Below are 18,427 nucleotides of genomic sequence, written 5' to 3'. Positions count from 1 at the left end.
CTGGGCTTAAGACAGGTCCAAATATTATTACGCTGGTTAATAATATATGCGTGCATATGTGAGAAAAAATCGACCCATTATGAGAATTTCAATAATTAAAATATGATTGTTGGATGAATAATCACGTAGAACCAACCTAAAAAGAAAGTATAAAAGAATATGATAAATAAATGGGGCAAAATTATTAAAAAATTATAATAACTTGGAATATAATATAATAATAAATAATAAATAATAAATAATACAAACAAGATGAAACATGATACAAAGGAAGTTATAACATAACATAATTGTACGGCAGCCCTCTGAGAATTTAACATCTATTTAGTTTTTCAGAATTAGTCTAAATGTTGAACTTGAATTATTGATTTTTACTAATTCTTTTTATTTTTCATATAAAATGGTTTTGCTAATTCATTTCATGTCAATTAGGTCTAACAATTTTATCCAAATAGAGACTAACATCTCAAATTTCATAAAGCATGAGAGCCAACTTCTTACAAATTAGAGTAGAATGACTAATTTATTAATTTTCGTAAAGTAAAAATAAAAAATAAAAAGTTATAAAACAAACATCAAAGTTTATATAAAACAAATCAATAACATATAAAACGGTGAAAGTACCTAGTAGCTTCTTTTATTCTAGGGATTGGATTAAATTGAACTAGCCGGATCAATTTAATTTATGTATTATTAAAAAAATTTAAGAAAAAGAGTTAACATTTATTGTTTAACAATGTTAATATTTTAAAAGTTTTATAGTTTTTATAGTTTTTTTTTTTTAGATTTGTAAATTCATGTATAAGGATTAAATTGATCTAATCTTTGTAATAGAAATACTTAACAGGAATTTTACCCATATCAAACTCATGAATTCCGGCGACAATATTGCTCCCAATTTTATTTCCTTCTTTTCAGATTCCCAATCCCATCTGCATTCTTTTATTCCTACAATATATCAAAATCCATGGATATGATTTATGGGTATGGAGAAGGAAAGTCTGATACGTTGAATGATCCCAAGTCTAATTTGATGAATCTGACAAATAATAAGGTTAGAACAAAAATCTCGATTTATGTAATTAATTTTAATTTTTATGATAGTGAAAAATATTTTAAAATTTTAAAGAGATAATTATGAAACAAACCTCATAGAACAAATCACATTTTATCTCTAAAAATAAATAATTATTGTATATTTGTTGTAATTATGGAGAGTTTGGTTGAATTGAAAAATCAACGTATGTGAAGGTTGAAAATTTAGGTTTGACAAAGATTTGAATGTTGATAAATTAAAATAAGAAAAACATTTAATATCTAAATAATTTAATTTATGAAAAACATTTAAAATAAGAAAATAATTTAATTTACGAATAATAGTTAACGTTTGATAAATTATTAGAAATCCATAAAATCAAAATAAAAAAGTTTAAATATTATCACATATTAAATAGAACACGTGTCATCTTTTAACAATATATCAATCTGAAGCCCAGCATTTGGATACAAGGGGGAGAGAGAGAGAGAGAGAAGAAGAAGAAGCAAAATTTTGGTTTTAAGAAAGAAATGCGTTTAAGAAGAGATTTAAACGCCTCACCCAAATAATATGATTACTCAGGGATGGTCTGAAGCATGGGACGCCAAGCCTTCCTCAACACCATCCTATGCCTAAACCCAATCCACCCTGCCCGTGCCGATCCCGCTTCACCTCCCAACCCATTCACACCGCCAAGTTTCGTCGCCACTTGAACGTCGCCCTTCCCGCCAAATTCCTCCTTCACCACTTTTCCTTGGTCCTCCTCGTATCCTCCTCCTGATGATACGAATAAATCCTTCAAAGTGCGACCACTTAAATCCTTGTCGCCCTTCTTTTTCTCACCTGAAATGCCGAAGAAACTCTGTGGATACGCCATTTCCCGGCAACTTGACGATTTGCGACTACCGCTTCTGGTAAGAAGCATTCGGAGTGTGGTTTTAGGGCGGCGGAAGTTGAGGAGGGGGCTCGTCCTTGGACTTCGTGTTGGGCTTTGGGTGACGCCGCATTGTGTCGCCAATAGCTTGAATTTCTGCAGCGTCGTCATATTGGTTTCAGGTTGGGTCTGTGTTGAAGGGTTATATGGGGAAATTTTAAGTGAAGTGATTGGGAGGGTTTGGAATTTGAAACTTTGGCAGCAGAAGGATGGATTGAGATTTTGGGGGGTATTGGTTGCTTGAAAGCAAAAGAAAGGAATCTATGTTGGAGACTTTTGCATGCTTTTTCTTTATTAATTTTCAAAAGGGCAGTCTTTGAATAGAATTTTCTTTTCTCTTGGAAGAGATGAAAAGGTAGGACCCAAGAGCCAGCCCAGAGGCTGCATTTTCCAAGAAAATTCTAAATTTATACCCACTTTGGTCTTTCGATGATGACTGGAAACCATTTATCATTTTTATATATTTATTTAACAAATTTATATTAATTAATATAATATCTACTTGAAATGAAACATTTTAGTATAATGAATCCAGATCTCATATTTTTTCTACATTTAAAACATACAATATTTTTTTTCTAAATGAAATGCTAATTTCATCTGAAATTGTGATTCAATTCAATTTAAGTATTAATATTTATATTAAATCAAAATTATAAGGATATTATAAAAGTAATCATTTTAGCCCTCTATTAAATTATTCGACTCTTTTAGTCATTAACTTTGTATTTGTCAAATCATCACAAAAATGGATAGCAAAATATAATGTTTATTAACTTTATTAACATGACATGCACATGAATTGCCATGTGGATGCCGCCACGTCAGCAATTAATTATTTTTTAATATTTTAAAATTTTAAAAATTAATTGCTAATGTGGCATACATGTAAATAAGTTAACAGATGTTAACTTTTCCATCTATTTTGGAGTGATTTAATAAACAATACAAATTTAAGGACTAAAAGAGACGAAAAATTAAATGAATGGCTAAAATGACCCCCTTTCTTTTATGAATTTTTATAATTTTTAAATTATTTACATAATATATGAAGAGTTTTATTATTCTAAATGTGACCTAAATTTAAGTCGTGTTAATTATAATTGTTATTTAGGTTTTACATAACCCTGTCATTGTAATTAAAAAACATATTTTATAATATTAGGAAATAGTGATTCAATCTCTTCCCTAACCAAAGCATGAAACTCTATTGTCATAAAATGAGAGGCACGTGAATCGGGCATTTCATCTCCTTTTCCACCGCACATCTCCTTTCTAGAAAGAATAGAATCACGTGTCACCCTTCGAGGCACCAAAAACAACACCGTCCACTCCTACTTACATTTTCTTAATTTCTACCTTAAAATCATACATTATATTTTTTGAAAATTATAAATCTAGTGTAACTTTTTTTACTTTTCAAATTTTAAAATTTAAGTTTAAATATTAATACGGTTATTTTTTTTAAATTTAAATTGATTACAAAATTATTATTTTTAATCACATGACTACTAAGTAAGTTTTTTTTATTTCAAAATATCATAACAATAAATTTAATAAAAATTTAAATAACATTAACAATTAGATCTGAATTTTGAAATTTAAAAATAGAGATTAAATTTCATAAAATAAAAGTACAGGATTGAATTCTTAATTTTCAAAAAGTATAATGACTTATAGCATATTTGAATCTAATTTCTATGTTCTTCATGCTTGAACACCTATGCCATTGTGAAATTTAGTATCGCTTCAACACAAATCACTACATATTATTTTTATTAATATATTCAAAATTTCAAACTCATCAACTTCAAAAGTGATCAAATCAATATCATATTTTAATTTAGGTTTAAATTGCTTTACCTAGGAGACAATCATGCAACAAGAGATCCACTCCAAACTCTTATTCACCTATCAATATTCCCTTTCTCAAAATAGAACAAGACATAAGATCGGATATGTGGCATACATTTTACTCAAATACAACCTCAACAACTCTAAACCACTACCTCTAGAGGCTCTTCACACTATTCACATTGTGAACCACTTTCATTTTAATGATTTTCTACACTTCTTACATCTTATACTATTATACACCTTATATAACTTAAACATGATTATCTTTAGGAAACATATGCAAGTAATATGCACATTTGTTACACCTTAATTAAACATAAAATTTATATTAATTGACGTACTGATTCATTTTTTATATAATTAATTTAGAATTAAAATTAAAATATTCTAATAAAATTATCCAAATTATGGAAGGAATGAAAACATTATCTATAAAATATTAAAATAATTAAAACAAGTTATGTTAAATGATTGAAAGAAGTGAAAGAAAACTCTTTTCCGTGAATTTAGGCTGAGTTTAAATTTTGGATTCGTTATTGTTGAGAGAGTTTTACCTAAATATCACCTCGACCCAAATAAGTTTAGCCTCACATCATAAAATGGATGAAGGCAATTATAGTAATTCTAAAAATAAAAAAAATTTGTTACACCACAAAACAAAACTAACACGATAAAATATACAAACATGCATAAATTAAAATTTGAGTATCATTTTTCTTCTTCCGTTCATACGTATTTTATATTTTATACATTCCACATATATTATATGATATATGAAGTTAGATAAAATTTCATGTGATTCAAGTAAACAAGATAGAAATTCAATTCTATAATTATTAGATTGATTCGTAGGATTCGATAAAGAAAGAGAAAAGAATGAAATTTTTTTGAGAAATGGAAAATTCAAAATGCTCGGGGGGAAATGTGTAAGGTTGAATCAGATACAAATTGGTGACAAAAAATTTTAATTGGCTTAAGATATCTCATGTAATATAAGCAATCCAATGTCCATGCTGTTGTTGTAGTTTCACCTCACTACAGGAGAACAGACTTTTAGTGGCGTTTTTTTTGGCCTTAAATCGCTGCTAGAACTATTAGCGGTGTTTTCACAAGCGTCACAAAAAGCACCGCTATAGCAAACACCGCTAAAGACTATGACCTTTAGCGGCGCTTTTTTTAAAAATGCCACTATATAATAGACCTTTAGCGATGCTTTTTTTACAAACGCCGCTAAAAAATATAAACTTTAAAAAATATATTTTAATTGAATAATATTTATTTTCTATGATATATATTATATTATGTTTTATTTTTGAAATTTGAACTTTGAACTTTAAACTATACACAATTTTTTAAAAATCATTTATATGTAACTCAACAGAAATTATGTTCAAAGATTCGTTGTGTCACTAAACAAAGAAAAATGATTTACACAAATAAATAAAAGACAAGAGAAAATGAAGGTTCTAATGAGCAAACTATTTTATAAGCAATCAGAAAGAATAGTACAGGAAATTCTTAGTATCCTACTTGAAGAAAGCATTGGAAAATCTAAAGAGGATTAGAATGAGTACAAGGAAGCATCTTTAAGTTGAACCATTCTTGATGTTAGGTTCCTTGCCTGTCTCAGGGAGAAAACACTTGCACACAACAAGGACAAGATGTCCCTTTCTCCATTTGACTTAATCACCCACATTCTCTCATACCCTTTCTCCCAAGAGCAATTCTTCAAGTTCTTCTCTTCTTCTCTCCAATTCTTGCATATAAATGTCCATCAGATTATGGTATTTGATGAGAAAATTAGTTCACAGCTGTGATACTCAACTCAAAATCACAGTTCTGAAGCCTTTGCTCAATTCCACCCCAAACTATATTTTGCCTCCTACTGTTGTTTAACGTTATATAGAAATTATTATTTAGTTTTAATATCTAAAATTACAAGAACAAAAGGCAATATCAGGGTCTGATGAACAGTTAGATTTGACTAAAAATACCAGTAAATCCAATAAGCCCTAATTATAAATCTAAAAATTTGAAATCTAACTTTGGAACAAATTATAACACAAAACTAACAACAAAAAAACACAAAATAGACAAACAATCACACAGCAAAACTAGAGCAAATACAAGAATTTAAAAAAGAAAAAAAAAAGATGATAAATCGCAGCAAAGCTAAAAACAAGTAGCAAAGTCAAACTACGCAGGTAATAAAAAGAAAAGAACTAAAATTTTAAAATTTAAAATAGTACAGGGCCTAAAATTAACTAATTCGAAAAGTATTGGTCAAATTAAAATATAAGAACTAAATGCATAACTTTCGCAAAGTATAGGAACTAATAATAGAATTAACCCGATATCTTTCTGTTGATTTGAAGTTTCTATCTACCTTTACCAATTCTAAGCACATATAAGATGGAGATGTCTAGATTTAATTTTGAGTCTTTTTGTGTTCGCGTTAAACTTTTTTGCTTACTGTTCCAAAAATAGTAGCAGAAAAATATTCTAAATCCACTATGTTACTTGGCAAGTAATGAATTTCGGATCAATTATTATTTGATATAATCTTCGATTTGAATAAAACTCGTAAAATCGATAAAAACATTTATAATTTTATAAAAAAGAAAGTAATGTGTTCAATACTTAATATTTATATTTAAATATATATTGTAAGTAATTAACACTCAAACATGAATAATAATTAATCATCCGTATTTAATTTGATCCAACCTCTGCGAGGCAACTCCATTTAACCAAAGTATTACAACTCCTTCTTGACATCACAATGCTAGTGGTCCAAGCTTTTACTCTGCTTGGCTTAGGATGGGAAAGCACTGGAGTTGGAACATGGGCATCCATTTATTTTAATGGGAGTTGAACCAATGGACAGAATTCATGCATACTTTGCAGTCTCAGTTCTAATCCAAATTACTTGATTTGGAAAGACTCTACCAGTGGGGATATAAACTACTGTTGATGGCATACTCAATTAAGACACCTATGGTTTGCCGATGCAACTAGGGACAACAAGCAAAGTTTGCATTTCAATCACTCTTCAATGCTTAAATTAATAGTTTTTGTTTAAGAAAATGAATAAAGATAGAAGATCATGAATAATTAACAGAATCTAAAGGAATCCTTAGAGACCTTTTAATGTTTATCTCCTCAATGAAGATCATGAGTATTTTTTAAAGTTTTGCATTTAGTTCTTATATTTTAATTTGACCAATACTTTTCGAATTAGTTAATTTTAGGCCCTTTCAAATAAAATATCGATATCCAATGCTATTAAGTGCACAAGTTAAATCAAGATATCAGGCAGGCAAACTAAAAGATATAAATTACATTATGCAAGTAGATTATGAAAGAGTAAGACAAACCTTTACTTGCTTTACGTATGGAATAGGAACAATGAACTCCCCAACATCCATATCACCAATGGATCGTGAAAGTTTCATATGGGATGACTTCAGGTGGAATGGAATATAATGGAAGTAATGAAGTGTAGTTTTGAGGGTCAAGGTAAGAAGCAGGAAAAGTATAAGGCAGCTCAAATGCATTCCAGTAGCATTCAAGACCATCTGCAGCAACAAGCTGAGTCTCACTCTCAGCTTCAACTGTTTTTCTTTCATTCATTGGCACATTAGTTTGCCGGTCGAAATATGAACTCAAAACCATGGTAAGTAGCTGTTGAAAATGCTGCAAAAAAAGAAAGAAAAGAAAGAAATTTATATTACAAGAGGCCCAAAGTAGCAAAAGATTACAGAAAATAAAAAAAAGGATAAAAGAGAAGCTTAACATACCTGAAATAGAAGAAGAAAACTGTGAAAAATCAGTTTTAGTGCTTATTGACTACCTGTTGAGTTTGAGATAGGAAAGATATTTAGAAGACCAAACTTTATACAAAAAAGAAACTGTAAAAATTATATAAAAAGCTAATAAAATTTTAGCTAAAATAAAAAACTTCAAGATTTTAATTTTTTAGATTTAAGTATATAGTTTCTTTTTCTAAATTTATTTAGGTTGTGTTTTTTTAATTTTTAAATTTAAAGGTAACATAAAAATATGAAAATAAAAATACCCAAAACGTCGCTATTGCTCTGTGTTTTATAATTTTTGCAACCTTTTTTGATAAAATGCCGCTAAAACCCAATTTTTATTTCGTATCTGAAAATTCTTCAGGTCATTTATTCATCTATAATTAAGAAAGATGAGGTGCAGAAAGCAGGAAAGCCTGAAATAGGATCTGCAGAATATGAACATTGTTCAAAAATATAATATTGACTACTCCCTTCACTATTTACATTTCCTCTATAATACGGCAATGACAGTTGAATATAAGCAGCATAGTAAAGAAAAACATTCATTCACTGGAATTAGGTGTAGTTCTCTGGCTAATCCATTTATCTGCCACAGAAACTGGAGAAGGTGGCAGCTGGATATTTTTCAATAATACAATCTGATCACCGATTGGCGGCGAAGGAGGCTGCCCTACACTCATCGGCACCTCACTATCAGAGTGTTCCTCCTGTTGCACATTCTCCGACTCGTAAGCTTCACTTTTTATTCTCTGTAGTTCCTCCAAAACCTCTTCCATCGAAGGCCGCAGTTCTTTCTCTTGCTGCAAACATCGAAAAGCCAACTCTGCAACCAAAGTCGTCATCCTTGCAACTTGTTCACATGATTTGTACCCAAGATTAGGGTCAATCAACTCATCAAATGCACACTTTTGAATCTTGCTAATTGCTAAATTTGCCAAATTGATTTCATGCCTATGCCTGTTGATATCAACAGCAGGCATTGATGATATGAGTTCAATGAGAACGACCCCAAAGCTATAAACATCGCTTTTTTCAGTAAGCTGGTAACATTGGTGATATTCCGGGTCAACGTAGCCAGGGGTCCCTTGTGGAGCAGTGGAGATATGGGTGACATCATTGGGGAACAAACGAGAAAGCCCGAAATCTGCTACTTTGACAGAAAAATTTTCATCTAGGAGAATGTTGTTAGTCTTAACATCACGGTGTATGATATCAGAGGCATGGAGATAAGCTAATGCAGTTGCGGTTTCTATTGCGATGCTCATTCGAACAGGCCATGCAGGCAAACCGGACTGTGCATGATCACCATGGAGATGATCGGCAACGGTGCCATTAGGAACAAACTCATAAACAAGGATAAGTTCGCGGCTACGGCGCGAAGTGCAACCATAGAGAGAGACCAGATTTTTGTGGCGCAAGCGGGTCAAGATTTTGACTTCGTTCATGAACTGTTCGTGGCGTCTGTAGTTGTGTTGGTAGAGTCGCTTGATTGCAACTTCTCGCCCATCTCGGAGTTTCCCTACACGAGACCAAAGGGGAGAAGATCAAATCATGAAGGGCTTTGATAGGCCAAAGGAGACATGTAGTAGTATGGATGGGGAGCGTCATACCAAAATAGACAGTCCCAAAGCCACCATCACCGAGGACTTTGTCATCGTCAAAATTATTGGTGGCTTCCACAAGTTCAGTATAGGAGAAGATGGGAAGTCCAAAGCAGACAGTAGCGTTGTTTTCAAGGTCCGATGTTGAAGAGAGATGGGATGGAGATTTTCCTCTGAGAAAGTTTGAAGAGGCAGGTCGACGCCGGACCACAAAGATGCAAAATATCAGTATCATTACTGTGACTGAGCCTCCAATTCCTACGTAAATCACGACCTACTACTTTTAGGAATTTAGATTAAAAGGTTAAACGAATAAAATTTAAGGTTGGTTAAATTGAGTTTGTATTTTGAAGGAGTTATCTCAATATGAATATTTTATTATAATATCAAAAAATTCTGAAAAAAAATTAAAATGCCATAAATTAATTAGAACCATTAAAAAAGATTTTTTGTATAATTAATATTTTGACAATCCAATCATCATATGAATTATACTTATCAAGTTTGGAGTATATTAGACTTTTCTAACTATTTATTTTATGTAAAAATATTTCAACCGTTAAATATATTTTAATATAGATAATATTTTACATCAATATAGTAGAAATACAGTCATATTAATAAAATTAATGGTTGGGTTGTTAAAATATTAAATGTAAAAAAAAAATACGGAAATATATAAAATTTATTTTAGTTTATGGAAAAAAAAGATGGGTATGGTTATGATAACCATAATGATACTGGTGATAAATATGATTCCATCTAAAATGTTTCCAGCCCTAATTTATATTCATGGTTATATAAATCTTTTAGTAAAACCTTTCCTGCTTTATCAGAATTTAAACTTGTATTTCCAGTAGCTTCTTATTGGTTATGATAAATTTAATTAGCAATAATAAAAAGTATGGTCAGTACTTTATTTTATTTTTTGCCAGAAAACAGAGTTGAGAAAGAGAGAGATTACCTAGTCCCAGCTTCAGTCCCAATGTGTTTGTTCCTACAAAGGAGTAGTATGTATGTATGTCAACATTTATCCCAAAAGCAAAAGGAAAAAAACTAATGCACTTTGTCAGTGTATATGGGTAATTCACAAGTCAAAACCTAGTCACCTTTGTTGTATAATCAACCGTGAAGGAGAAGAAAAAAAAATGCAGCAGACTCTGTAATGTCAATATTAACAATATCGAAATGATGGATTGGATATACCTTTGGTACAGTAAAGCCTCCGGTTCCTACCCAGACATGTATCGCCATTCCAATTGGATATATCATTGGTACAGTAAAACCTCCGGTTCCTACCTAGACAGGTACCGCCACCCCAATGACACTCCTTACAAGGCTTAGATACGTTAACTTTTATAGATACATAGGGAGTTAATAAAATAAACGAGTGAGTACCGTTTTTCGGTGGAGTATTGGTAAGAGGGAGCCGAACAGTGGAGCAAGGACAAAGCCTTGATAATCTATGAGTTTTGCATGTCTCGGGTGGAGGATAGTATATGGTATAATTGTTGCAGGCAGTGTGGTTGAGTTGCACTTGTTCTAGAAAACTAGCATTCAAAGCGGTTTTGCATGTACACAAGGCAATTGGGCCGAAAGTGACATACGGAAGATGGGGTAAAAAATTCTTCATGGACAGACGACTACAATCCCTGTTCCTCAGTTGCTGAACAAGGCTTTCGTCGTAAATGGTAAGGGTGTCGGCTTGGGAGATTTTATGAATTCGATACCATTGTCCTACCCGGTCTAGCTGCACACTCGGATTGGTTCCATTGCAATCCTTAACTACAAACAACCCGCACGCCGGGCGACTCTCTTCAGTGTATGGGAATTTTAAGTCACCAAGAAGATTTCCGCACTGGAAGCTAACTGGGCAAGGTTCAGCTGAGTGAAGAATCAAGAATTGCGAGAGAAGCAGCAAAATCAACAAGGGCATGACATCAGCCATTTGAAGATGACCCAACTTCTCTCACTTGAGCGTTTTCATATAGTATTACTATTTATTTCCTTGGTGCTTCAATAACGATAACTGACCACAGAATGTGCACCCAAAAAGGCTTGACTAAGAAGGATTGGAAGACCAGGAATGTGGGGTTCGACACTTGGATTGCATTAGAAGGGCAAGTGTCGTTTTAATTGCTCCGCGTTTGACTCGCGTGCAGACAAACCCGAGTACTATTTCTGATATCAAGCATTATTTGCAGCTTGTTTGAAACGTTCAGGAAAATGGTCCAGACATAACCAAGCCTTATTGGGACGCTGGTGTGAATGGATTTATGAAACGAAAATTCAGATATTGCGGCCACCCAAGTCTACCTTGGAATATGTTTTTCAGAGCCAAACCAAACTGAACAACCTGTTAATGGTTGGTCTTTGGGCCAGAAGTAGGGGATGGGTTAGAAGGGAAGAGGGAAAAAGAAGAGCGTTTTCATTACTGAATTCCATTCCATGGGGGTATCCACAAGAATTCGAAGCCAAATGTCAAAGTTAGTTTTATGTAAAACATTACGGTGTCACTAGAGAGCAAAGGATGCTTCTTAGGTTACTGAAGAGTGAATCCATACCGTTAAATATTAATAAAAATGGAGTGGTTTGAATTCGGATTCATGAGCACTAGGGTTCAAACCACCATCCATTCTTATCCACGGATTTTTCCTATCTCTTCAAATTAAGGGAGACTATTTCCTATCACCCAAATAAGACTATCGTTGAATTATTAGTATGATTCTCTAATAAAAATAAAAACCACATTTGTTTTATGTTGTTATTATTAGATTTATTTATGAATCGCATTATTCACCTAAACTCTAAAGTTTATCCGAAATTTATGAAAGTTTGAGTAAAAATATTAAGTTTAAGTAAAAAAATTAAACCTATTTTAAATATGGGTCAGGCTCAAATCTTGAACAAGTCTATAACATGGTATATTATGTTATTTTTATATATTATGTAATGTAAATATTAAGATGACTATATATAAAATTTTAATAAATAAAAATATTTTAAATTATTAAATATTAAATAATTTAAATATATTTTAATTTTTAATAAAATAATATGGTTGAGCCTAAAATAGGTTTGGATTAACTATTTACAAATATGAATGGATTTGAACAAAATTTTAAACTTATATTTCAAGCCGAGTTTAAATAAGTATAAAGTGTGTTAATATATATCATGCCTAAGCCCAACCCAAACTTGATTAGTGCCTTAACACCTCTAATTATTTCCTACTTTGGATGGGTGTTGTAGATCGATCGCTAAAGAGTGTTGCACCCGCAAAGTTTTGTCCCCTTGCTCTGTAAAGAGGAAAAGGGTGTCTCTTAAAATCACTATAGAATAGAATCATTAAAGAGTGAAATAATGAATTTTATGTAGATAAAATAATCATGGTTTGATTCGAACCCATAACCTCTAACATATAGATGATTTATAACTGGTTTAAATCTAAGAACAAAATTATTCATCACTCCTTTTAAAATTAAAAGTCATGAGTTCAAACCATGCTATGAGCTCAATCTACATAGAAATCTAATTCAGCGATTCTATTCTATAGCTGTTTCAAGAGATGCCTCTTTGCTCCCTACAAACAAACTGACAACTTTGTAGGTGCAACTCTTTAACAATTGCTCTACAACACCTACTGAAAGAAAACAATAACGAATTTGTGTGTTGTTTCACCTCAACAAAAGTATATGATTAAATATATTAATAATAGTTTGAAAGAGGTGAAAAATTAAAAATAACTTTTACAAATGCAATATTGTTATATTCTAAATGAAATCATCATGTCCGTTTTATGAAAAACAAACAATTACATCGGACAACAATAAGACTATACAAAATGATATTTTATTTTATGGTTTGATTAGGTGAGATGAAATCCGAAGAACTTGCGTTGGTTTAGGATTGGAAAACAACTATCCACACAATGCTATTTCACACCATTGTGTCCGTCCATCACAAAATCCTATATACCAACTCCTAATTCAAAGTAACTTTGCTACAAATCACCCAATACCGTACTACCCACACAAGGCCAGTAATATTAGTTCCAAAGGTTCCTCTTAAAGCATTAAAGCCGAACTTAGGTTTTTATTATTGTGGTTATACGGACCACTTTTTCTACAAACTGGATTCCGGAGAATGCTATTTCTTTCTAAATTTCCAACTTTTCAATCAACTAAGGACAGAACAAACTTGTTCTGTTTTTCCTTTTTTCTATTTTAAGTTAAAATAAAAGGCGTGAGGATAAAAGGCAGAGTATAAAAACATGTTTGCTCCAAAAAACTATCCTTTCATTGGAAATTCAATCTTGTACTATGTGGGATCCGCCTACTGGCTGCTGCTTAATTAGAGTGGGGCTAAAGGAACAGCAGACTAAGCAGCCGGAGAAGGGTTTGGCTCATTTGTTGTTATTGTCTACTAACTTTTAGGGAAAGCTATGCAAGTAGTTATCAGAAAATGAAAGTCTTTATTTTGGTTATTTAATTAAAAAAAATTATCATTTAATTATTAAATTATTTAAAATTTTTTATTTAATTCATTTAGTTATGAAATTTTTTTTAAAGAAAAAAAGTTTTATTGGCAAGTTTCAAGTGACGATTTAACGACTGGTGCGATGGATAATACTTATCGAGAAGTAAAAAAATATACTTTTAAATCTAAGTTAACCTGACAGTCAGTGTTGGAAATTAGAGAAAAAATTATTTAAATTTTAGTTCATAAATTTGTGATGTCTATAATTAAAAATTGAATTATAAAAGAGAAAAAAAACAACTTTTTGATTGGTGCAAGCAACACAAATAGAGAAAGCCATATAATATCGATTTTTTCAGTTTAATGATTTAAATGAAAACTTTAAACAATTTAATAATTAAATTGTACTGTTATTTTTAATTAAATGACTAAAATAAAAGTTTAATCATAATTTATTGATTAATATGTAGTCATTAAATATGATTAATTAATGGACTGTATATGATTAGTGTATTGAAATGACCAAAAAAAATACTCTGACAGCATCTCGACCCTTACCATTTCCGGTGAAAGGAAATGGTCAATGGCAAATGTTGAATTACTTAGAGACTATGCATGAAATAACAAGAAGAAAGAGAGAGAGAAATTCATACCAGGAGTACAGTGCCAAGCGTGAGGCCTGTCGGGGCAAAAGCATTTGAAATGGTAGGTACGATAATCGAATCCACACTTGCCACCAGACTTCTCGCAAATGCTGCAGTTGCTCGCTATCCAGTTCAACACAAACCCTTTATTCAGTAGACCTTCAACATGTAATCTATTTCCTTGGTCACAATCCACAGGCGTCTCTACCCTTTCCTTGCAATTTTCTGAAGCAAACTTCAGCTGCGGATCGCTATGGAACAGTGCCAACGTTGAATTAGTTTCATTCTCAGCAGGGCAACTAATCTTGTGCGGTGAAAGTATCGGGATGGAGGTTAAGTTGCAATTAAAGAGAAAAACTATTTTTGTATTCCCGGGAGGAAGCTGGTAGCGGTCATTAGGCAAGGATATGTTTCGGATTTTATGGTTACAAATGGAATCTCTCTCAAAACGAACAGCTCTGGAAACGAGGAAAGATTGGTTGGGATAAAAGATGTCATCGATGCTATAGTTGCCATCACCCAAGCTGAGAATTGGGTTTGTGTTGTTTCTGCAATGGATTTCGAATCCTGGATAACCGCATCTCGGGTCATCCCGCCCCTGGATGAAGAAAGGGAACTTTATGTTTAGCTTACCACAATATCTGGGCACACTGCAGATGGTAAAATTTTCGTCCACTGCAAAAGCTGTTGTGGGCAGGAAAATGAAACTGAAGAGTACCAAGTTTAATGCCGGGAGGAGAGGTGATGCAAGGTCAATGGATCGGATTTGATTCATTTGGGAAACTGGGAAGTGTGATGATGGGGGAAAGAAGATAAGCATTTACCATGAATATATTATTATAAAGAGGAAAAGTGGGTGAGGGGACGTGGGGGGATTTCTATTACTGTGTGATGTAGATTACACCTCCTTAATACCATCCACCTAGCTGCCTGCAATTGGTTGGATTCTGGGGTAAAGTTCTTTTTGAAACTTTAATTCCATTCCATCTTTTTCAATTTTTCAATTTTATTTATTTATTCTTGGTTATGTCTATACTGTATATTTAAAATAATAATAAAACCAAAAGTCCAAGAGTTGAATCAAACTTTGAACCTAAGGTAAGGCTAATCGTTACGTCATCTCCGATTGAAAGTAATTGCTTAATAACAGATATTAAAACAATAATATGATTTGATGTCATATAGATATATAAACTTAACTATTGGACCAATGTGAGTTTATAAATATTATACTTTGCACAAGCTAAGATGAAGCCATTTTTATGATTTAAAACTTGAGATTGTACTATTTAGAGTAAATTATATTATTAGTTACCTTGTTCTTGTTTTTGTTTTGGTCATTTAACTAAAAAGTTATAATTTGATTCTTGAACTATTAAAATATTTTCATTTAAGTCATTTAGTTGTTAAAATCAATGTTATATGAATTTCTTTATTCGCATTGTTTACATCAATCGTAAGTTTTTTTTTTCCTTTTTTTTTCTACAATTCAATTTTTTTTTCATGAAATAGCTTTAGACGTTACGAATTTACAAACCAAAATTTAAATTTTTTTTTTAATATCTGACACTGACTGTCAAACCGCTTGGATCTAAGATATGTTCTTCTACTCATCAATGGCTACAAATCCATTGTATCGATAGTCAAATTATTATTTGGAGCTTGCTGATAGAACTTTTTTAAAACAAAATAATAGCCCAGTTACTTAAATAAAAACGTTTAAATAATTTAATGATCAAATTATAACTTTTTTTAATTAAATGACCAAAACAAAAAATTAATCATAATTTAGTAATTGATGATATAATTTACCTAAAAATTTATGAATAGGAAAATCGTTATGATCCGGTCATGATGAATTCGAGAAGTGGAGCTTAGATTTTTCTTGGTTGACTTTGTTTATTGAGTATTTTCAAGTGTCAATAGATTAGGAGGGTAGATTTTAATGTTCAAAATGGAGTCTTTAACTCCGAAAACTTGAGCAAAAATTGTCCAAATGATCAGCCTTATATCTTAGACCGTTGAATTGAGTTCAATAATGGCCTAATTGGGGCCCCTAGAAGGGAAGTTGCACAAGTTGACCAACCAAGTGGTTTCGCCTTCTTTAAACACTTGAATATATTTTGCACTTCCATTCCTCTTTACCCTAAAGAAATATTGAAAATTCAGATACACTTGAGTGTGAATTTGATTTAATTTTATGTTGAGTCTTTTAAATATAGTCTACTTTTATTACTTAATTTACTTTATTTCATTTAATATATTAATATTTAATTGTACTCTTGAATTTTGTAATTACATTAAAAAAAGAAAAGAATTTAAATAAATGACACGTGTTTTCAAATATTCATAAATAAGTTATTTTTTAGAGAAAAATGTTTTTCTCAAATAAAAAATTAGCCAAAAAATACTTTATTTCAGATGTTAAGAGTGTTTAATTTCTATTTTTAAGAAGTATTTTTAAAGTATAAATTTTTGACGCCAAATCTTCATTAGAGAACGAAAAACAAAATTTTGTTGCCAAGACACGGATTGATTGATGCACTATAGGGATTAATCTAAGAATTGAATGCAATACCTAAATGAGATTGAAAATTGGGTAAAATGCATTTTCTTTCTAAGAATAGACTAATTTCATATGGCGATGCCCTTTGATTTCTGAATAATAGAACCTACTTTTGTTTTCATTTCTTTTAAACGAAAATTACTAAAAAGTTGAAATTTTTAAAAAATAATTTGTGGAATATAAAATTATTTAGGAAGACAATAAGAAAATTGTTTTAAAATTAAAATAGTTGAAAACTTAATTAACACATTGATTTTCTTTCATTTTATATCCATATTATCATTTTAAGTTTAAATTAATGTTATGAGTCAATTAAATATCAACTTAGATAAAAAATTATAAAAATATTTTTTTATAATTAAAATAAGTTATATTACGTGAGAATATTTTAAATTTTTAAACCCAATAAAAATTTGCATAATCGGATTTTTAACTTATACTATTTGTATCAATAAAATTTTAAATGTGCCACTAAATCAAAGATTTATTTTAATATAATATTTACATTTTAATTTTATTACGTGTACTTTATTATCTCCTCAATTTTATATATTGATAATGTTGTTAATTGAGTTGACATTACAATTCAACTCGAAATTAACTCAAGATTGATAACAATACCATGATAAACAACTGTAGTGTCTTTAATATTCTTAGTAAGATATATTAATTTGTTTAAATTTCTTTTACTCACAATTTAAACTATTTTTTATTTTAATATTGTATATATTTCACGTATTGTTACTAATTAATTTCAAACCATGAATTTTGTTATTTATCGTATGTCATTTTTAAATTAATATTTATGTTCTAAATATATAATTTTTACACATACACATGCGATAAATTTTTTTATAAACTTAAGGCCTTTGATGCTCACTTAATGCTAATATTATTTATTTAACTTTCTTTTTACCTCCTGTTTAGTGTAAAATATTAATTGGATAACCTAAGCTGCAATTCAGTTACATGTTTGTACTGTGCTAGGGTACTCAAAGCCCTTTACTTTAATTAGTTACAGTTAAGTTAAAAATAATAATTACAATTAATTGTAAAGATGAGATTAAATATTATAGTAATAAAATTAAAATTAATTACAAAATATATGTTTGGATTCGAATGCAACAGTGATAGTGAGATGAAAATTTAAAATGATCATTAAGGACATTAAATTAAAATTAGTGTAGGTATATAATAAAAATTAAAATTAAAAATAAAATTATATTGTATTGTATTAAATAATAAAATATTAAATTTACATTTAAATAGAAATATATTATTAAATTTTATTAAAATTTTATTTATATTTATTAATAAAATATATTAAAATTCATCTAAAATAAATAAAATATATTAAAATTATTCTCCAAGATTCCATCTCACCATGACTAAAAGAGGATTTAATTGTTGTGTGAATCGATTGGAAATTTTATTAATAGATTTCTTTGATTACATATGAGATTATTAAATTAGTATATGAATGAAAAAATTT

The 18,427-nt window shown here is 30.5% G+C and overlaps 3 protein-coding genes across 4 annotated transcripts; all 3 read right to left on the bottom strand.

Moving 5' to 3' along the window:
- Positions 1–59: 59 nt before the first annotated feature.
- LOC108455989 (uncharacterized) lies at positions 60–2,230 on the bottom strand. 2 transcript variants are annotated; one of them, XR_008279945.1, is made up of 3 exons: positions 1,598–2,216; positions 857–948; positions 60–136 (listed from the first exon to the last, which is right to left on the bottom strand). XR_008279945.1 is itself a non-coding variant. In XM_017754577.2 (2 exons), the coding sequence occupies exon 1, from the start codon at positions 2,079–2,081 to the stop codon at positions 1,611–1,613; it is 471 nt and encodes a 156-aa protein (XP_017610066.1). In that variant the 5' UTR covers positions 2,082–2,230; the 3' UTR covers positions 795–948; positions 1,598–1,610. The 2 variants fall into 2 exon arrangements, 1 of the variants encoding a protein (XP_017610066.1); XM_017754577.2 differs by lacking the exon at positions 60–136 and having other exon boundaries at positions 795–948; positions 1,598–2,230.
- Positions 2,231–7,977: 5,747 nt separating this feature from the next.
- LOC108454354 (LEAF RUST 10 DISEASE-RESISTANCE LOCUS RECEPTOR-LIKE PROTEIN KINASE-like 1.1) lies at positions 7,978–12,071 on the bottom strand. Its single transcript, XM_017752787.2, has 4 exons — positions 10,453–12,071; positions 10,211–10,243; positions 9,256–9,504; positions 7,978–9,164 (listed from the first exon to the last, which is right to left on the bottom strand). Exons 1-4 carry the CDS (start codon positions 11,192–11,194, stop codon positions 8,188–8,190), a joined length of 2,001 nt encoding a protein of 666 aa, XP_017608276.1. The 5' UTR covers positions 11,195–12,071; the 3' UTR covers positions 7,978–8,187.
- Positions 12,072–14,301: 2,230 nt separating this feature from the next.
- On the bottom strand, positions 14,302–15,246 carry LOC128290261 (LEAF RUST 10 DISEASE-RESISTANCE LOCUS RECEPTOR-LIKE PROTEIN KINASE-like 1.2). Its single transcript, XM_053025510.1, has one exon. The coding sequence runs from the start codon at positions 15,187–15,189 to the stop codon at positions 14,335–14,337; it is 855 nt and encodes a 284-aa protein (XP_052881470.1). The 5' UTR covers positions 15,190–15,246; the 3' UTR covers positions 14,302–14,334.
- Between the last annotated feature and the right edge of the window lie 3,181 nt (positions 15,247–18,427).

The sequence above is a fragment of the Gossypium arboreum genome, chromosome 3, assembly GCF_025698485.1.
Source record: "Gossypium arboreum isolate Shixiya-1 chromosome 3, ASM2569848v2, whole genome shotgun sequence".
In the NCBI taxonomy this organism is placed as follows: Eukaryota; Viridiplantae; Streptophyta; class Magnoliopsida; order Malvales; family Malvaceae; genus Gossypium; species Gossypium arboreum.
This window is presented reverse-complemented; position numbering and strand designations above follow the sequence as displayed.

Coding starts and splice junctions, on each gene's coding strand:
- LOC128290261 (XM_053025510.1), bottom strand. CDS start 15,189: ATGCTTATCTTCTTTCCCCCATCATCACACTTCCCAGTTTCCCAAATG.
- LOC108454354 (XM_017752787.2), bottom strand. CDS start 11,194: ATGGCTGATGTCATGCCCTTGTTGATTTTGCTGCTTCTCTCGCAATTC. Junction 10,244..10,452: donor GAGGCTTTACTGTACCAAAG/GTATATCCAATC, acceptor ACTCCTTTGTAG/GAACAAACACATTGGGACTG. Junction 9,505..10,210: donor GGGACTGAAGCTGGGACTAG/GTAATCTCTCTC, acceptor TGATTTACGTAG/GAATTGGAGGCTCAGTCACA.
- LOC108455989 (XM_017754577.2), bottom strand. CDS start 2,081: ATGACGACGCTGCAGAAATTCAAGCTATTGGCGACACAATGCGGCGTC.